Source organism: Asparagus officinalis, chromosome 5 (genome assembly GCF_001876935.1).
Source record: "Asparagus officinalis chromosome 5, Aspof.V1, whole genome shotgun sequence".
NCBI classification, from domain to species: Eukaryota; Viridiplantae; Streptophyta; class Magnoliopsida; order Asparagales; family Asparagaceae; genus Asparagus; species Asparagus officinalis.
In genome coordinates, this window is record NC_033798.1 from 4,758,634 (window position 1) to 4,776,788 (window position 18,155).

The window sequence follows — 18,155 nt, forward strand, 5'->3', positions numbered from 1 at the left end:
CAGTTTCTAGACTTTAATTGATAAACTTTCATTTTACTAAAATTTTGTCCTAATTGTTTTTACTCTGTGCAAATCCAAGGTTTCATTCGAAACTATTATACAGTAATTAGAACCTTCAGCTCCAATTCGAAGATACCTCATGGGTCATGTGGCTCACGGATGGTTGACCTATTTTGAGATGATCGTGGGCAAACTTTGATCATATAAACTTTTTTTTGGATATGTTTCACATAACAAAGTTCAGGGGGTTTATGTGCAAAAACCCCAAAGTGAAATTTACCCCTATTTTCCTGCGAGGGTCTAAAAGTCTCCCTCTCCTCTTCGTCACTCTCGATGCTCCCCTCTTCTTCTCTCCGTTCTCTCCGACCTACGACGAGCTCTCCACGCCGGATTCCGACCCTTGCACGACGTATCGGGTCGGGTCCTATCATACTGTCTCTACCCGCAACCCACAGTGCCCCCACGCTAAAGCTCAATCCGTCCATGGAAAATTCAGATGCGGTCCTTCACCGTGAGTCACAATCTCCTTCCCCAATCCAGATGGATAGGAACCTAGGGTTTCGTCGAGATGCGGAACTAGGGTTTCTCTCTCTCCTCTTCGTCGTGTCTTTGGTAATCATCGCCATCTACTCTCGAGACTGTTCTTCTCAGTTTGAACTATTAATTGACATTTAAAAAGTAACTTCGTGTTTAGATTCAGGGACTGTTGAATGCGATAACGTTTCACGAACTATTCAGCCTTTCTATTCTAATTATTGAGGGGAAAATGGTCAAAGTTGGATTTTTTTTTGTTGGAGTTAAAATTTTGAAGAAGAGAAAAAATCGGTTAGCTGCTTGTTAGGTGTACGTGTGAATAGGTTAATGGTAGCAATCTTGCATCGTGCGCTTTTGGGCACTTTCATTGTATGTTAATATGGTCATTGGTTAGTTTTTTCAGTATGTTAATAGTGTTATCGCGTTCTAAACAGCCATATCCTTGGTAAGACCACTGAAAAGGACAGGTGGTCCAAAGAGGATCCATTCACGAAGTAGAGAACATTCCATGGACTAATGATCTGGTTAGCTAGAATTATGCTGATGATACCACCCCCATCTTAGTCCGCAATCCGAGATTGCACTTCATGAATATCACATACATAACCTTCCCAGCAATAATAATGTAGCTAACGGTGCAAAGAGACATAGAGGTTAGAAGAAATTAACAAGGATGCGATAATATAGGATATGATAATACTGGAGGAGATGACCCAAAGTAGAGTTGTTTTGAAGAATAGGATTCATGTAGCTGATCTCAGAAGTTTTGGGATAAAGGCTTTGTCGTCATCGATTTTGTTGATAACTTTCCCCAGCGATGATAACACTTTTGCATTGAAGAATAGACCCTACTATTTAACTACCTGGGTGAACCAATCAAGGAACATCACTAACGACACCAGGCTGTCTTTCCAGAAGATCCTCTCTCTAGAGGAGGTAGGTCGAGTCTTGTGTACTTTGTGCTTTCGTGCATGCCACTTCACTTAATGTATTGGCATTATCATTTTAACAGAGCTACTTAAACTTAATACAAAGGTCACAAATATCGATATGAACCAGTGATATGGTTGACCATGGAAATTTTTTGTACCATAATCGCATTCACATAGTTTGTTTCCTTTTTACCCAATTTTTCGCTTTAACCCATTTTATGAATTAAAAAAAATCAATTTTTAGATTGCAAAAATACAAGAAATGAAAAAAAAGTTCACATCATTAATCTGTTAAATATTTGAGTTTAGACTCACGAAATGATCGCAATGGGCATATATACATAGTTTAAGGGGAAAATAGGTAAATTGATACTTTAGGGGGACAACTTGAGAGTTCATCAATACTTTAAGGGGGAAATGGTCATTTTGTCCTTCTAATTTTCATCATTCAAATAGAACTGTGGTTGAATCACCTGTGCGGCATTAGTGCCTCATCTATTATTTTGTGCTTCGGTCCATGTCATGTGATACTTGATCGATTTATTAAGTACCTATGCTAATCATGTCTCAGTTGCAGGCTTAAGTGATGTTCTTATGCATGATTGTTGGTTTTTTAACTTTATAAAGTAAATATGTGCTGTATCTTTCTTATTGCCTATTTATATTAATTGAAGGCCCGAAAATGACCTCATATATTTAAGAACAAATGTCGACTTAAATTAAACCATCCTTTCCTTCTCCATCTAAATAAATTAAACTGTCTGTTTTTGTGGCTATTCTCATTTTCTTTCCCAGTATCCTAGCTCTGTTACTTCTATGATTGATCTGGTCTTCTTCTCGAATCAAATTTGTTGTATATAATAGCTAAATAATTGGATGCTCATTTTATTTATATGGATTTTTCTTGCAGGCAATGGGATCATTTATCTCAGTGGCACTTGTCTCTCTTCCTGCTCTAAATGTGAGAAAATTCTCGGGTTACATGTCTCTTTCTGTTTAGTTGTAATGCTGCTTTACTTTGCACTGATGCTTATGGTTCTGTGTCAGGCATTTAGAAAGTTAGCTATTTCTATGGACAAACTGAAAAAGGTAGTTTCAGAAGAAGTACCTGGAACTTTATCTTCGTTAAAGCTTTCGAGCTTGGAGATTAATGATTTGACCAGCCAGCTTAAATACCTGAGGTACTATTTCTCTGTTCAGCGTCTGGATTGCTTCAGTTACATATAATGATTTACTCTTCTTTCTTCTTTAAAATGTGAAAGGCAAAGAATATCTGGAAGTCAGTCTGGAGAGAAAATTCGAGCAAGTAAACGAAGATCTCATGGAGGAAGAATTTGATCTCATTATAAACTGACCTATATATTTAGGTGTCTACTATATGAGGTATTGCTCTTTCCGTGTTTTGCATTGGTTCTCGTTTGGGTATATATGTATGTAATATGTATGATTTATCGGCAAAATATTTGTGGTTACTTCATGTGTCCTGATATCCTTTTTCGTTTGGACTCTAATGATCTATATTGTGGCTTCTTTACTTTATGTTGTTTCCTAACAATAAGCCTCTTTGATTTATTGTTATTCTCTTGCTCTGTTGCCTTTGTTCTTTTTCATATGACTATCTCTTGTGCAAACTAAAACCAGCCTCTATTCTCATAATGCAGCTTATACAATATCGTTTTCCATTGACATTTTTAACAGGAAGTTTTATTCATCATGGGGTGAACTGAAGCAACAAAAGTTGATAAAGAGATGTATTACTAATTAACAAGGCACTCTGCATCAAAAATTAACAAGACACTAGTTTTCTTATGATATGATTTCAGGAGAGAAGTTGATAGCAGAACGTCACAGCTTAATGCATATTTGTTTTGATAAGAAGGGACTGAGTACGGAAAATCTATCTGTCAATTTTCCATGAACTATGAGTTGGGGGCTCATACTAGTTTAGTATAAACCACATCTCTGAAAGTTGAGAGAAAAGTAAACCTTAGGAGTAGGATTTGATGAATTTATAAGCTAACTATGTAATTTGGTGGCAAGATGTGGCATCAGATATTGCTACTCTTGCTTTTAATTACAATATATAGCACCTAAGAAACATAATTCAAAATAATTGCAAGTGAAAAGTCACGGGTTATAACCATAAAAACCGTGCATTTCAAATTCTGCATACTTAATTGCATTGGATTGAAACAAAAATTGTGCATTGTAAATTCAGCATACTTAATTGCATTGGATCGAAGAAATCATGAATTAGAGATCACGAAATCATGAACTTTGAAGTATCCCTATATACTTGCCATTGGGTCGAAACAAACACAAATGGCCAAAAACTATGGGTCGAAACAAACACAAATGGCCAAAAACTATGAGTAGCTTATGAAAATGTCAGTTTTGAAATACATATAATTAAGTGTCATTGGATCAAAAGGTTATGAATTTGAAGTATTCATACATAATTGCCCTTAGGTCAAAATGGAAATTGACGAAAATTGTAGATTAAACTTTAAAGGCCATGAAAATCATGAATTTTTAAAGCACATACATTTAATTATCATTGAGTTGAAACAAGCTTAAATTAACAAGACCTATGGGTTATAACCTATACAAATGATGGAATTTAAAGTACCCATAATCATTTGATTTAAAGTTATCCACAACACTTGTGGGTGCCCATGAAACTGGCGAAAATTTGAAGAACGCATTCTTATTGCCATTAGGTTAAAATGAACAAAATGGTCAAAAAAATGGGTTATAGCCCATGAAAATTGTGAAATTTAAAGTATCAATGCTTATTGCCATAGGATCAAAATGAACGAAAACTAACAAAAATCATATGTTATACCCTAAGTCAAACAGCTTGAAAATGCATATATAATTTCCATGGGTCAAAATTAACGAAGTAAATTGTGGGTTATAAAGCTATGAAAATTGTGAATTTTGAAGCACGTATTTGATTACTATTGTTAACAAAAATTATGGGTTATATCCCATGATAATCACTAATTTTGAAATACTCATAATTATTTGCTATTGGGTTGAAATAAATGAAAATTGAGAAAAGTTGTGGATGCCCATGAAAATCGTAAATATTAAAGTATGTATACTTAATTGTCATTAGCTCAAAATGGATGAAAAATGTGAGTTATAGGCCATGAAAATTGTGAATTTTGAAGTACATGTACTTATCTCCATTGGGTCAAAATGAAAGAAAGCTAACAAGAATTGTGGGTTATAGCCTATGAAAATCACAAAGTTTTATGGATGAATATACCATTGTGTCGAATAAAAATGTTCGAAAATTGTAGATAAAAGCCTATGAAAATCGTGATTTTTTATGTATATATACTTAAATGTTATTAGATCATAATGAACCAAACGTAATAAAAGCTTTGGGTTATAGTCTAGGTTGCATAGGTAAGGGTACAAGTATGGACACGGGTACTGATATAGGTACGGGTACGGGACATGGCAAATTTGTAAAAAGTAGGGTACGGGGACGCTATCTATATATATATATATATATATATATATATATATATATATATATATATTAAAAATTAACAATTATATTAACTATAGCAATTTTATTATGTTTAATTTCAAATTGAGAAATAAGCTCATTGCTTAAAATTATAAAGTAAACTCTTTGACTTTATATTCCACATAAGCATCAAAAAAGAGCTAAGCGGGCCGCTTAAACGGCCCGCCCAACTATTTCAAAAAAAAAAAAAAAAAAAAAAAAAAAAAGGGGGAAACCCAAACCCAACTTAACTGAAAACCCTAAATCCCATTTCTCTCCTGACGCCGCCACGAGAATATCTCGTTACCGAAACCCTGTTCCTCTTCGAAGCTTCCCCGACCTCGTCGAAGCTTCTCCGACCCTCGTCGATGCTTCCCTGACCTCGTCGAAGCTTCCCTGACATTCGTCGATGCTTCCCCAACCTCGTCTTTGATCTCTGAGCTTCCCACGACACATGGGAAATGAGCTGCTCCCGTGTCCCCTCCGTTTGGATGTGGAAACGTACCCAAACCGCACTCGACATGGGTACGACGTCAAAATTGCTGTGTCGGGGTAACACAGGTTATAGCCCATGAAAATTGTGATTTCAAAGTACCCATAAATATTTGACATTGAATCGAAACAAATAAAAATTAAAACAAATCGTTGGAGCCCATGAAAATCGCGAACTTTGAAGTTCGTATAAATTACCGCTAGATCTAAATGAATAAAATGGGTGAAAATTGTTGGTTAGCCCATGAAAATCTTGATTTTTGAAGTACGTATACTTATTATAAGATCGAAATGGGCAAAACTAATAAAAGTCATGTGTTAGAATTTTAAAGTACCCATACTTAATTGCTATTCGGTTGAAATGAACAAAATTTGAAATACATCATGTATACCGAATGAAAACTGCGAATTCTGATGTATCTAAAGAACAAAAGTGGCAAAAGTCGTGGGTTATAGCCGGTGACTATTGTGAATCTTTAACTATGCATACTTGAGTGCCATTTGATAGAAACAAACAAAAATGACTAAGAATATAACCCATGAAATTGCAAATTTAGAAATACACATGTCATTACCTTTTGGTCAAAATGAATGAGAATTGAAATGAATCGCGAGGTAGAGATAACGAAATTGCGACTTTTGAAGTCACCATACATAATTGCCATTGGGTGGAAATAAACAAAAAAGGAAATAAATTGTGGGTTAGCTCACAAAATCACAAGTTTTGAAATGACGTACTTGACTGTCATTGGATTGAAAAGAATAAGAAATGGACAAAAATCGTAAGTTATAAGAAGTGAGAATTTTGAATAGGCATAATTAAGTGACATTAGGTCCAAATGTTTGAAATGGTTAATTGCCATCAGGCTGAAAAGAAAAAAATTAACAAAAATTATGGATTATAGCCTATGAAATCATTAATTATGAGTTATGTATACTTAATTCCAATTGGGTTGAAACAAATGAAAACGATCATAATTCATCGATTATAGCCCATAAAAAGTGAAAGTTTATATATAATTGCTATTTGTCCGAAACAAAAAATGATAAAAATCATGAGTTAGATCATGAAATTCATGAATTTTAAAATATCCAGACATAATTGTCATTGGGATTACAAAAAGATGGTCTATATATTGGGTTTATAGCTCGTGAAATCGCGAATTTTGAAGTACGCTTAATAAATTATCATTGGACCGAAGCGAACGAACATGAACAAAAGTTGCATGCCTATGAAATTGTTAATTTGCAATACATATAATCAGGCTTATTGAGGCGCGCGCCTCGGGCGCGCCCCGGGCGCGGGGCGCTTTGGCCTGGGGGAAATGCGCCCCGCACGTGAGGCGGGGCGCTGCACGCAGCGAGGCGCGCGCCTCGCGTGCGCCTCACTTGCGCCTCGCTCGCGCCTCGCGTGCGCCTCGCGCGCGCCTCACACCTGCGTTATGTAACATACTCTTTCTTCTATTTTTTTAAATAATTTACATAATTACATATTTATATCATGTAATATACTCTTTCTTACTAGTTGCTAATCTATTTTCATCTTTTCATGTTTAACCTATAAAAAGGAAACAATAATTAGTAATTTAGTATACTTGTTTGCTAATTGTAACTTCATTCTCTAATTAGCATGCTAACTAGCAAATTATAAACATGTAAATATGTAATTGTTACATTCATTCTTCATCTTTTCATGCTAAGTAGCAAATATCAATTAAGAATACTAACTAGAAAATTATGAACAGTCATGTTTGTTAATTATATTTCTTAGTCTTTTATGTGACAATTTATAAACATATGCTCATAATTGTTAATCACTTAATTTGATGATTTAAATACATGTTTCTTGTATCTTTTTTATTACTTTAAAAATTCAGTTAGCATAATTTGATGATTTAAGTTGATATTCTCATAATTTTGGATGTAGGTAACTAATATGTTTATATGTTTCTGTCTTATGATGTTGGCAAATATTAGTTTGAGTTATGCGCCTCAATTAGTGAGGCGCGCGCCTCGTTGTGCGCTTTGCGCATGGTGCGCGTAAGGGACCTTTGCGCCCCGCATTGCGCTTTGCGCCTCGATAACACTGCATATAATTGAATTCCATTGGGTCAAAGTGAAAATGGTCATAAATATGCAAAGTCTGAAGTATGCATACTTAATTGTCAGTGGGTCAAAATGAACGAAAAATGAACCAAAATTATGTAAGCTCATAAAATTTTGACTATTGAAGTATATACACTTAATTATTATTGAATCAAAATAAACAAAAATTATGGGTTAACCTATGAAAATCGCTAATTTTGAAGTTCACTTAATTTGTCATTGAGTTGAAACGTATAAAATAAGACAATATCATAGACTGTAAGTACCTATGAAAATTGTGAATTTTAAAGTATGCATTATTAATTGTCATTGGATCAAAATGAACGTCACTGGTCAAAAAAATGTCGCAAAGTTTGAACTGCTCATACTTGATTTGTGGCCTAGCCCATGAAAATCGTAAATTTGAAGTTCATATACTTAACTGTTGTTAGGTTGTAACAAACAAAGTTTAACAAAATGGTTTGTTATAGCTCATGAAAATCACGAATTTTGAGATTTTTATTTGTCCTTGGGTCAATAAGAACAAAAATTGACAACAATAATGGGTTAAGCCCATGAAAATCGTGATCTTTGAAATACGCAAAATTAATTTGTTATTGGACAAAAATGAATTAAAGTGGAAAGAATATCACGAGGTTTGAAATATGCATACCCATTTGCCATTAGGTCAAAAATAATGAAATTGGCATAATTTTAGGGTAGCCCATGAAAAGTATGTACTTTAAACTCCGCATACTTAATTATTGTTAGGTCAAATAAACGAAATTAAAAAATTATGTGTTGTAGTCTTGTAGACCATGAAAACGTGAATTATGAAATACACATATATATTTGTTATTGGGTCAAGACAAACGAAAATGGATAAAAAATCATGACTCAAATATCCCAAAATCGCGAATTTTGAAGTAACATATATAATTTTTATTAGGTTTAAACAAACAAAAATGGACAAAAATCTTGGGTTAGCTCATGAAAATCGTGAATTTTGAAGTACACATGTTTAGTTGTCTTTAAGTGAAAACGAAAGAAAATTAAAAAAAATCATGGTTTATATATATAGTCCATGAAAATTATAAAATTTGAAGTATGTATATTTAATTATCACTTGGTCAAAACATACGAAAAAGTTCAAAAATATCATGAAGTTTGAAATACACATACTTAATTTTTATTGGTCAAAATGAAAAAACACACGAAAGCTGTGGATTATATAGCTCATAGAAATTGTGAATTTGGAAGTGTGTATACTTAATTTGCATTGAATTGAAACAAATGAAAATTAACAAATATTATAGGCTAACATATGAAATAAAAAATTGTGATGTAAGCATACTTATTTGGCATTAGGTTGACTCGAATAAAAATTGACAAAATTGTGGGTAGCCCATGAAAATCATGGATTTTGAAGCACACATAATTCATGGGTCAAAACAAAATAAAAGGGTCAAAAATTTTGACCTTTGAAGTATGGACAATTAGTTTTCATTAGGTCAAAACAAAGAAAAATGATAAACATTGTGGGTTATCACCCTTAAAAATTGTGAATTTTGAACTTCACATACCTAATTGTCATTGGGTTGAAAGAAACGAAAATGAAAGAAAGCCATCGGTTATAACCCATGAAAACATGAATTTGAAATATGCTTTCACAATTGCCATTGGGTTGAAATGAACAAAATCATGAGCTAGTGGTCATGAAACGTCGAATTTTCAAGTGCCATACATAATTGTATATTTGTATTCGGTTGAATCTAACAAAAAAGAAAAATAATCGTGAATTATTGTCCATGAAATTGCAAATTTTGAAATACACATACTTAATAGCTATTGGGTCAAAACGATGAAAATGAATAAAAACTGTAGATCATGAATTTAGAAATATGGATAATTAAGTGTCGTCCAATCAAAACAAATGAAAATGTCCAAAAATATGGGGAAGTTCGAAATAAGTATAGTTAATTGCCATCCGGTCAAAGTGAACAAAAATGGACGAAGATTGTGGATTATGCCCTATAAAAATCGTGAATTTTGAAGTGCGTATACTTAATTGCCATTGGGTCAAAACAAATAAAAATTAATAAAAAATCATGGGTTATAGCCTATGAAGATCATGAAGTTTTTGAAGTACCCATACTTAATTGTCATTGGATAAAAACAAAGGAAAATAGACGAAAATCGTGATTATAGCCTCTAAAAATTGTGATTTTTAAAATATGCATAATTAATTGTCATTGGGTCAAAACTTACAAAAACGATAAAAAATATCGTGAGGTTTGAACTTTGAATTATGCATGCTTCATTGCCGTTGGGTGGGAATGAATGAAAATTGACGAAAGTTGTGGGTCATGACCCGTGAAAATCATAAATTTTGAAATAAATATATTTATTTGCCATTGGACCAAAAAAATGTAGATTTACAAAAATCATGGGTTAAGCCCTTGAAAATCACATAATTGAAGGGGCCCTAAGGAAAGCTTCTATACTATATTCAAAAGAAGACCCTCCTATGGTTTGTGTGAGCTTAATTTGTAGGATTCTGAAAATGCCCTCGTATTTGTAAAAGATGGATATGCCTCCACAGTTGATACTTGATAAAATCGGTCCTCACCTTGAAAATCTAACGGAAGTGACATCAAACTAGGAGAAATCCCCCCCAAAAAAAGTCCATTCCCCTGACCCGGAATACAAGTCTTTCATTAAGTGAAGTGATGTAATGGAAGCGTTCTTGACGTGTCAGGATCGGACAGTGTATGTGTATCAGCCTCATAGTTGAAGACAGGATTGTAATGCTTTTGGGCTATTATAAACTTTTGTAGACTGCAATCTATCTTTTTTTCTTTGGTCTTCCCTTCGATATTTGGTGTCAATATGTCAATAGCTGGGCATTGAATTGAAACCATAAAAATGTTGCTAATGAGGCCATAGAGTGTTACTGTATTACCTTACCATCATTGGAGAATTGAGCATCATTTATACAAATATCTCCTAGTTGTGGGATTCTTATTTACACTTTTTCCTTTTACTTCACCTCTTATCTCATGTGGAACTCTTTATTGATATTTAACATACATGTAAATTTATTATTTCTGACTCCTATCATAATTGTCTAAACAGGCACTTACCTTCATAACTAGCCATAGCAGAAATCCAGCTTCTAGATGATGATCAATGTCAATCTTCCTGAATGTTTCTTCATTTGTGCATTGTTATCTTGAGCTTGTCCATTATTCACATCATACTATGGTAATACTAGTCAAGTTTCCTCAAACTTTTGAAGTACTTCTGTGACGAATGTTGCTTGAACTGTCAATTAGGGTACACCGTTAATATTATACTAAAACTTTTAATCCGTAGAGAAGTTCATATCTTTAATATTTCATGGCACTTACTATTATGTTTCAAGGTTTTAAATATTGGTTATCGAGGATTTATCGGACGGCCAAAATCCTTATCATATAGCGGAAATCAGGGATATCGGGGATAAGTAGTATTTATCGGAGTGATAGACCGTATGATGTATATATATAATATAATACCCCAAATTGTAATCTAACCATACTCCCCTCTTTCATTCTCTCAACCTTCACTAAATAATCAGAGGAAAAAACTAACTGAATAGTGAATATTACCTATTGCTACAACTTCAGAAGTTGTGTTGAGGGCGTGGTGTCGATAGAGAGTTCAAGTCGAACTGTCAAAGTCACAGTTGATGATGGCGTTGATGGAGAGCTCGACGTCGATGGATGGAGAAAGCTCTGCATCAATGGAGAGCTCGACGTCGGTCAACGCCGTCGAGTCAATCAGTTGATGATAGTGTCGTGGAGAGAGCTTAGTGTCGGTCAAAGTCGTTGAGTTGATGTAGTTGACGTCGATGAGAGAGCAGCGTCAAATGGTGAAGTCGATAGCGTTGAGGTCAATTAAGTCCGAAGAGGAACGGAGATCAGAGGATTAGGGCAGTGGGCACAACCGCACAAATAAGGGGAGAGTGAACAGAGGATTAGGGCTACAAAATCAGGTTTAAGTTTTATTGTAAAGAACGGGTGGAGTCAGGTTTTAAGTTCACTCAAAAATTGCCCATTACCCAAAATCACAACCCAATAGTGTGGCCTGATAATTTTGATTTTTAGAGCTGTTAATATCAGCCGATAATCACCTTTATCGCCTCATTATCATCGATAAACCCTAAAAAATGATAATCGATTTAAATTCCAACATATCTTATCGGAAAGCTCCCAAAACCAATAACTCGGGGATAATATCGGATTATCGGCTAATATTTAAAACCTTGTTATGTTTATCATCACCTTTACCCTCAAAACGTTGGTTTCATGTTTTTTACCCTAAGAACTTATGGCATTTTCCAGGTGTTACACGTACCTTGCATTTGTAAATAATAAGTTATATAGATGTAAAGGTTTATAGTCTACTATCTTTACTTTGATTAACATAGACACGCGCATGCATATCTACCTTTCATAAGGTTGTTCATTTATACATTCATATATTACATCCCACGTCTGAGTTTTAAAAAAATTTCTTTTTCAGGATCTTGTGTTTATCAAAGATATTTGCCACTGAACTGCCTTTCTTTTCCTTGGTCTTTTGCATCTATTTACATCGTCTTTGATGTTTATTACTTTGCTTGGTGCAATTGATATTTTTATGCGTCTCATATTGTTGCTAATACACTAGTTATCCTCCGCCACCATTCATCAAAATTCACACACAACTTCTTGCATTTCACTTTCCTACTTTCTGTCATTACTATTTTATTTTTAGGGTTTTTTTATAATAGTCCCTCATATTAACCTTAGTTTCATATAGGTCCTTCAGCTTTCTGTATTTCTATACTGGTCCTCAAGTCATTTAAGCCTCATTTTATTTGGTCCGTTCTAGATAAATTAAACCACTTGTACTCAAAATATTCCAAATATTCCATTAAATTTAACTAAGAATGTTGTGAGACCATTTTCCTTCTCCATCAGTTATCTCTTATCTGTTAGTCTTGAACAGTCACCTACCATGATTCTTCTCAGTGAATGGAGAGTACGAGATTTTAAGAGGGAAAATAGGTCAGGGTTTTTATGAGAATTCTTCTTTGGTGGTTTTGTTGTACTGGAGGAATGTTCTCAAGTTAGAATACGTCGAATATTCCAAGTATTGGTAGTTTAATATAATTATGAGGACTAATTTGATGCCAATTAAAGGACTTGAGAGGTTATTATGAAGATATCCATGTTCAAGAGAATAGTACAAACTAGTTTTGTTTGATATCTTATCTTTCTTATTACCACTGCTCTCCTTTTTCAGAGAAATGTATATGAATCTAGTTGATCCAATCAAGAACATCCATGTCTGTCTCTAAACTATTGAGAGTGACTTAAAAGAGTAGTGATAACTATACACGTTCCAATTTTTGTGCTATAAAAAACAAAATTGTAGGGTCATTCATACTAAATTACTACCAAACTTTACGAGTCATCGAAGGATCCTGCACTTTTCTTTCTTGTATTAGAAATGCAGTGTAGGATTTGTAGTATTTAGCACTATCCATTTTAAATGCTGTGTGAGTTTGAAACCAATTAATCGATGGAATGTTCAAGCCCTCCTAGATACAGAGACATATCATTTCTTGCATTTTTGAATTACTGTTTATATTTCGTAACCTCCTGATAAATGGATAAAAGTTCTTAAACCCTTCCATTTTCCATTGAAATACATATCTTCCTAGTCTATTATAGACACAGGACCTCAAACACATGCCTAATGCATCATTGGCTGGTGCCAATTTGTAGTTGAGGAAACAAGATGGAAAATAGGACAAATTTTCAAAACAGTCCTATTTGGACATTTAATCTGAAAAAACGACCCATTTTGAATTTATTTGTAAAAACCGATCTGGTTTCAGCGTCAGGGCTGAAACCAGGTCGGTTTTTGCAAAAAAAGTTCCGAAACTTCACGGGACTTCAAGTCCCGTGGAGTTTCAAAGCTGAAGTTACGTGCAGTTCCCACCCCATTCCGCTCACTCCCCCATTCCCCTTCTCACCCTCCCTAAATCAGAAAAATGTTGTCCTCTCACAGCTGAAGAGCTTTGAGTCACTGACTCACTGTCCAATCCTCTCTCTCTTTCCCCCAATTAATTAATTCCTAGGGAATTAATGAAACGGAGAGAAGGCCAGGCCTGCACATCTTCCTTCATTCTTCTTCTTCCCCAGATTCAATGGATCTGCTGCTGTTTTGGGGAGGGAGATGAAGGGGAACGAGGAGTTCTTCATAATAAATTAATCAAAGTACAGATCCCGAACGCGCATATTAAAGTAAACTGTAATAGCGACAAAATTACAAAAGTTTGTGTAAAAATTAAAAAACCTAGGATCTCGAGAGAGCGGAATCGATCAGCTGGTGATGGATTAAGAGGGGGAATTGAGATCTGAGAGGGAAGATTGGATCGAACCTGTAGAAATCGACGGATTTGAGCTTGCTCGAAGTGATCATCGTGGCGACGGATGGAGTGAGATCTCTCTCTCTCTCTCTCTCTCTCTCTCTCTCCCCCCTTCGAAATTGAGAGATTTATGAAATGAAAAGGGAGGATAAATGAGTGAATAATAAGAGAGAGAGAGGGATGCAGTGTTAACAATTTTTTTTAAATTCGGTGAAGTTCTTCCGAAGATTACGTCTCGTGGAGTTTGGGCATTTATGAATTTTTGAAACTTCACGGGACTTGAAGTCCCGTGAAGTTTAGAAGCTTCACTAACTTGTGACTAAACTTCACGGGACTTGAAGTCCCGTGAAGTTTCGACTGTTTTTTTGCAAAAACCGACCTGGTTTCAGCCCTGACGCTGAAACCAGGTCGTTTTTTGCAAATAAATTCAAAATAGATCGTTTTTTAAGATTAAATGTCCAAACAGGACTGTTTTGAAAATTTGTCCATGGAAAATATCAAGAATATTTGGTGGGTGGAGAAACCTCCCTTACTAATCATCCAATTCATCCTTGTGCAGGCTAAGGGTAACCTTTCAAAATTCTCCTTGATTAAGGAAGAGCTCCAAAGTAGAGGCTTCAGGACCTGCATTTACCTCCAGTGGACAACATAAATCAAGGAGCTGCACATAGGCCTTCTGAGTGAAACTTTGATAAGTCTTATTACCGTCAGAGACGGAAAAATCTTCTTTGAAAAATAAACTTCCTGTAATAGTAAAAAAAATTTCACTTAGGGGTCTTTCTGCAACAATAGAACTAGAGGCGGTCTATCCATAATTGGGTGATAGTACAGAGGGATTTATCTGAGAGTAAATGCATAGTAGTGTTATTGAGGGGCTTATCTAAGAATAAATGCATAGTAGATATATCGTTACTTTGCAGTGAGTGAATGAATGAAATAGCTGAACATCATTCTCTCAAGTACAAATAAAGATAATACCATTGCACTTCAAGGGGCCAATATGTATTAAGATTGAAACTTTATACATGAGTGTATGCTGTTTAAATGTTCTCACTCAAAAAAAAAAAAAAAAAACCAATCCTTTCTGTACGATAATAAGTTAGGACTGTGCCCATAAACGAGAGAAGAGAGCATGGTAAGCTGCAAGCGTCAAAGCTTCGCATATTTTCTGACAATTTCTTCATAGCCTTTCATGTCATCTGATGCTGGAAGATTTGATACTAAAGTAATCTTTGATGTTGAGAGCAGTATTTTTTTCGCTGAAGGATTCATCTTCCACAGCTGCACCTCCCATACCTTTATAGGTCATGCCATCATCATGTTAGCTAAGTAACTATATGTTTCGAAATTAAGCACTAAATGGAATATAAAGTTGCCATAAAGTAACATTTGTGAGGTAGAGCCGTACCTTTGGATACCCGGAGAAACAATTTGATTAACTATACTATATGTTGGTAACTTAAGCATATATCTTCTGTAAATAACCCAATGCGATAGAAATATTATGTTAATGAAGACAATCTTTTCTTATTTATTTATTTTTTACTATTCAAAGGTCTTCAGTGGTTAATATTTTATCTGGCTCGAATTGTCCATAGTTTAAGTCAAATTAAGGTGGATGAGTCAAACTTTTGCGGAGGTATATAAACTGTAAAAGCCTTGAAGCTTGATTCTTAGAACTAGATGCTGGGGAACCTGTATTTTAGTCTGGGATACCCTGAATGGAGTTGAGAAGAACTGAAAATTTAAGAAATTTTTTCTTGTACTTAATAGTAACAGAATAGCAATCAGGTTTGTTTGAAGGACCAATCTGTCTCGTATTTGAGGCGTTTGTAGTGAATGAAATAAGTTTGATGCTCTCAGTGTCAAATAGCAAGATTTTGGAAGAGCAGAGCTCACTAGCACTATTCTCTGTGAAAGTTAAGGAAAACATGGCTATCAGTTGATCCTTGATAATGCGGCAAACGAGATAATATTTTCACTAGTTATTCATTCTCTGTATGATCTGACATTAACTAAACAAGAGTTCATATTTGTGAAAGTTAGGATGGTATTTTGTGACGATGACTGCCGATGTGAACCTTCTTCTTCTAGGACGAGTAAATCTAACAACAATATCATCCTGGATTCCCATGGTGCGCTATGTGTAACTATTCTATTTTTCTACAAATCCATTTAGAGCTCAGTAATGCATAGCACAAATAAGGTTCTTTCATTTGTTTTGATTATTAGGCTATGATTTTGGAGGTGATGGAATGTTTTGAGGCATGTTTCGGTTTCGACTATGGACTGTATTTTGCGCAAACTTCTGCATTTTGTGTTTTTCTCTCTTAACCTATTGTTAGCCTGAACATCTGGACTGGAGCATATGAAAGTAAGACAGTGGTCCCTTATGTCTTTTTGATAGATTATGAATTGGGCAAATCAGGAAGGTAATTAATTTATTCCAACGCCTAAATGGTCTTATTAGTCCTAGCAGCGGACATTATGGAATTTAGAGCTGCGATATTTTCAGTTAGCTGAGGAAAGATGTTGATGCCAATATCTATGACCAACCAAAGAATTGGCGTCGAGTGGGTGTTAGGTTACCATCAACACCGAAGTTGATTACTACAGGTTTGATAACTGCTTTAATCTTTCACCCACTTCCACACTTTCACCTGCACATCCACCCAAGCAACAAGGAAAGAAGAAGGTGATTTATTCACTTTGGGCTTATTTTCACTAATTTGGTACCACATTGTGACCCATTTTGACACCCCCAGAGTATTTTCTCCAACACCTTGATACTCCAAAGGTTAAACTCAATTTCACTTTAGTACCCCCCATCCAAGACTTTACTAGATTCTCTGTTAAATTTGTCTTATGTTTAGGTCCCATTTTACCCAGCTGCTAGACATCCAAAAACAACCAGATGTCTCTATTGGCAGCTGTTGATGGGGGTATCGTAGAAAATCTAGGGGTATCAAACTGCAATGGGATTGAAACTTTAGGGTATCAAAGTGAAAAAATCGGTGAAACTTTTCACGTTACCTGAATAGTTTTTCCTACTTGAATCGGCAGGGCTTCCACCTGCACAAGGTCCCCCAGGAGAGCCGCCTTGATGTGGTTCGTCGACAGCTGAGCCCCAGCCACCCTCCTGAACCCGGACGCCACGTACGCTCCCAAGCTCGCCACCGATTCTGCCATCATCGCCGAAACTCCTCCATTCAACACGCCAAAAGGCTGAATCATAGAAAACAATCAGGGACAGCGCTCAGCCTATGTACGGAGAAGAGTAAAGTTTCTAGCTAGCATATATTTATCTTTCATATATACCTGGCAACATATCTCTGTGACTTTGAGCCTTCCTGTGACTCTTTGCGGCGATATGAGCTCGTACTCAAAGCCAATCGCGTTGAGCGGGCGGTCGAGGGCTGCTGTCGCCTCTGATATCGTCGCCGCCGTTGGCGGAGTCGCAGCAGACATCTTTCTTGTGCGCGTGAAATGGTTTATTGAAGAAGCACCTTGATTCTTTGCCTCCTTTTTCCCTTCACATTTTAGGTGTGGTAGGTGTGGTCACCGGCTGGTGAAGATTAAGATATGGGATAAGGCTGTTCAATAATTGCTTGGCAGGTGAAGTTCACTTTCGCTTACTTAGTTTTGTAGCTTTGGTTGTGGATTCTGTAGATACGGGACGGACTCTTTCTCCATTGGCTGTTCCATTTTTTTGAAGCTTTTTTTTGTCGCCCCTCCATAGTATCTTATTGAATTTATGAACATGGCTAGGATCCAAATTTTTGGATTGATTTTGTATTGGTAGGGTTGGGTAACTTGGGTTTGGTGCAGTTTGACTGGGTCCGGGTTCCATCGAATGAGCTTGTTGCTGGAAGGCATTTGATCGGTTCAGTGAGAACAAATAAGAAAGAACTAGGGCTGCAAAGCCATACTGGTACCACATGTATATCCGTAATCGCGTGCGTTAGGAAACGTGTATGGTTACTCAAGTCTATAATCAATAGAATACGGTTATGAATATCGTTTTGTAGTGAAATATCCGGATCAATATCTGAATAAATTGTTGTTCATACAGTTATAATTGTTTCAATCATTCAATTAATGAATTTGAGACTAATTTTGATGACCA

General features: G+C 35.5%; 2 protein-coding genes across 5 annotated transcripts; one reads left to right on the forward strand and one right to left on the reverse strand.

Annotated features, from left to right (window-relative positions):
• On the forward strand, positions 295–17,225 carry LOC109841251. Of its 4 annotated transcripts, XR_002247212.1 has the most exons (6): positions 295–612; positions 2,377–2,427; positions 2,514–2,647; positions 2,729–2,849; positions 10,702–10,830; positions 14,589–15,103. XR_002247212.1 is itself a non-coding variant. In XM_020410161.1 (5 exons), exons 1-4 carry the CDS (start codon positions 334–336, stop codon positions 2,802–2,804), a joined length of 540 nt encoding a protein of 179 aa, XP_020265750.1. In that variant the 5' UTR covers positions 295–333; the 3' UTR covers positions 2,805–2,849; positions 17,093–17,225. The 4 variants fall into 4 exon arrangements, 3 of the variants coding, with proteins under 3 accessions (XP_020265750.1, XP_020265749.1, XP_020265751.1); XM_020410161.1 differs by lacking the exons at positions 10,702–10,830; positions 14,589–15,103 and adding an exon at positions 17,093–17,225; XM_020410160.1 differs by lacking the exon at positions 10,702–10,830.
• Positions 15,010–18,019, reverse strand: LOC109841253 (1,4-dihydroxy-2-naphthoyl-CoA thioesterase 1). The gene is made up of 3 exons (XM_020410163.1): positions 17,348–18,019; positions 17,063–17,254; positions 15,010–15,325 (listed from the first exon to the last, which is right to left on the reverse strand). The coding sequence occupies exons 1-3, from the start codon at positions 17,495–17,497 to the stop codon at positions 15,179–15,181; spliced, it is 489 nt and encodes a 162-aa protein (XP_020265752.1). The 5' UTR covers positions 17,498–18,019; the 3' UTR covers positions 15,010–15,178.

Bases quoted from the DNA above. Each gene is read 5' to 3' on its own strand.
- LOC109841251 (XM_020410161.1), top strand. From the start codon at position 334: ATGCTCCCCTCTTCTTCTCTCCGTTCTCTCCGACCTACGACGAGCTCT. The intron at 2,428-2,513 runs GTGAGAAAATTC...GTTCTGTGTCAG, and splicing joins TCTCTCTTCCTGCTCTAAAT to GCATTTAGAAAGTTAGCTAT. The intron at 2,648-2,728 runs GTACTATTTCTC...AAAATGTGAAAG, and splicing joins AGCCAGCTTAAATACCTGAG to GCAAAGAATATCTGGAAGTC.
- LOC109841253 (XM_020410163.1), bottom strand. From the start codon at position 17,497: ATGTCTGCTGCGACTCCGCCAACGGCGGCGACGATATCAGAGGCGACA. The intron at 17,255-17,347 runs GTATATATGAAA...TCTATGATTCAG, and splicing joins TCACAGAGATATGTTGCCAG to CCTTTTGGCGTGTTGAATGG. The intron at 15,326-17,062 runs GTAACGTGAAAA...TGACCTATAAAG, and splicing joins AAGTAGGAAAAACTATTCAG to GTATGGGAGGTGCAGCTGTG.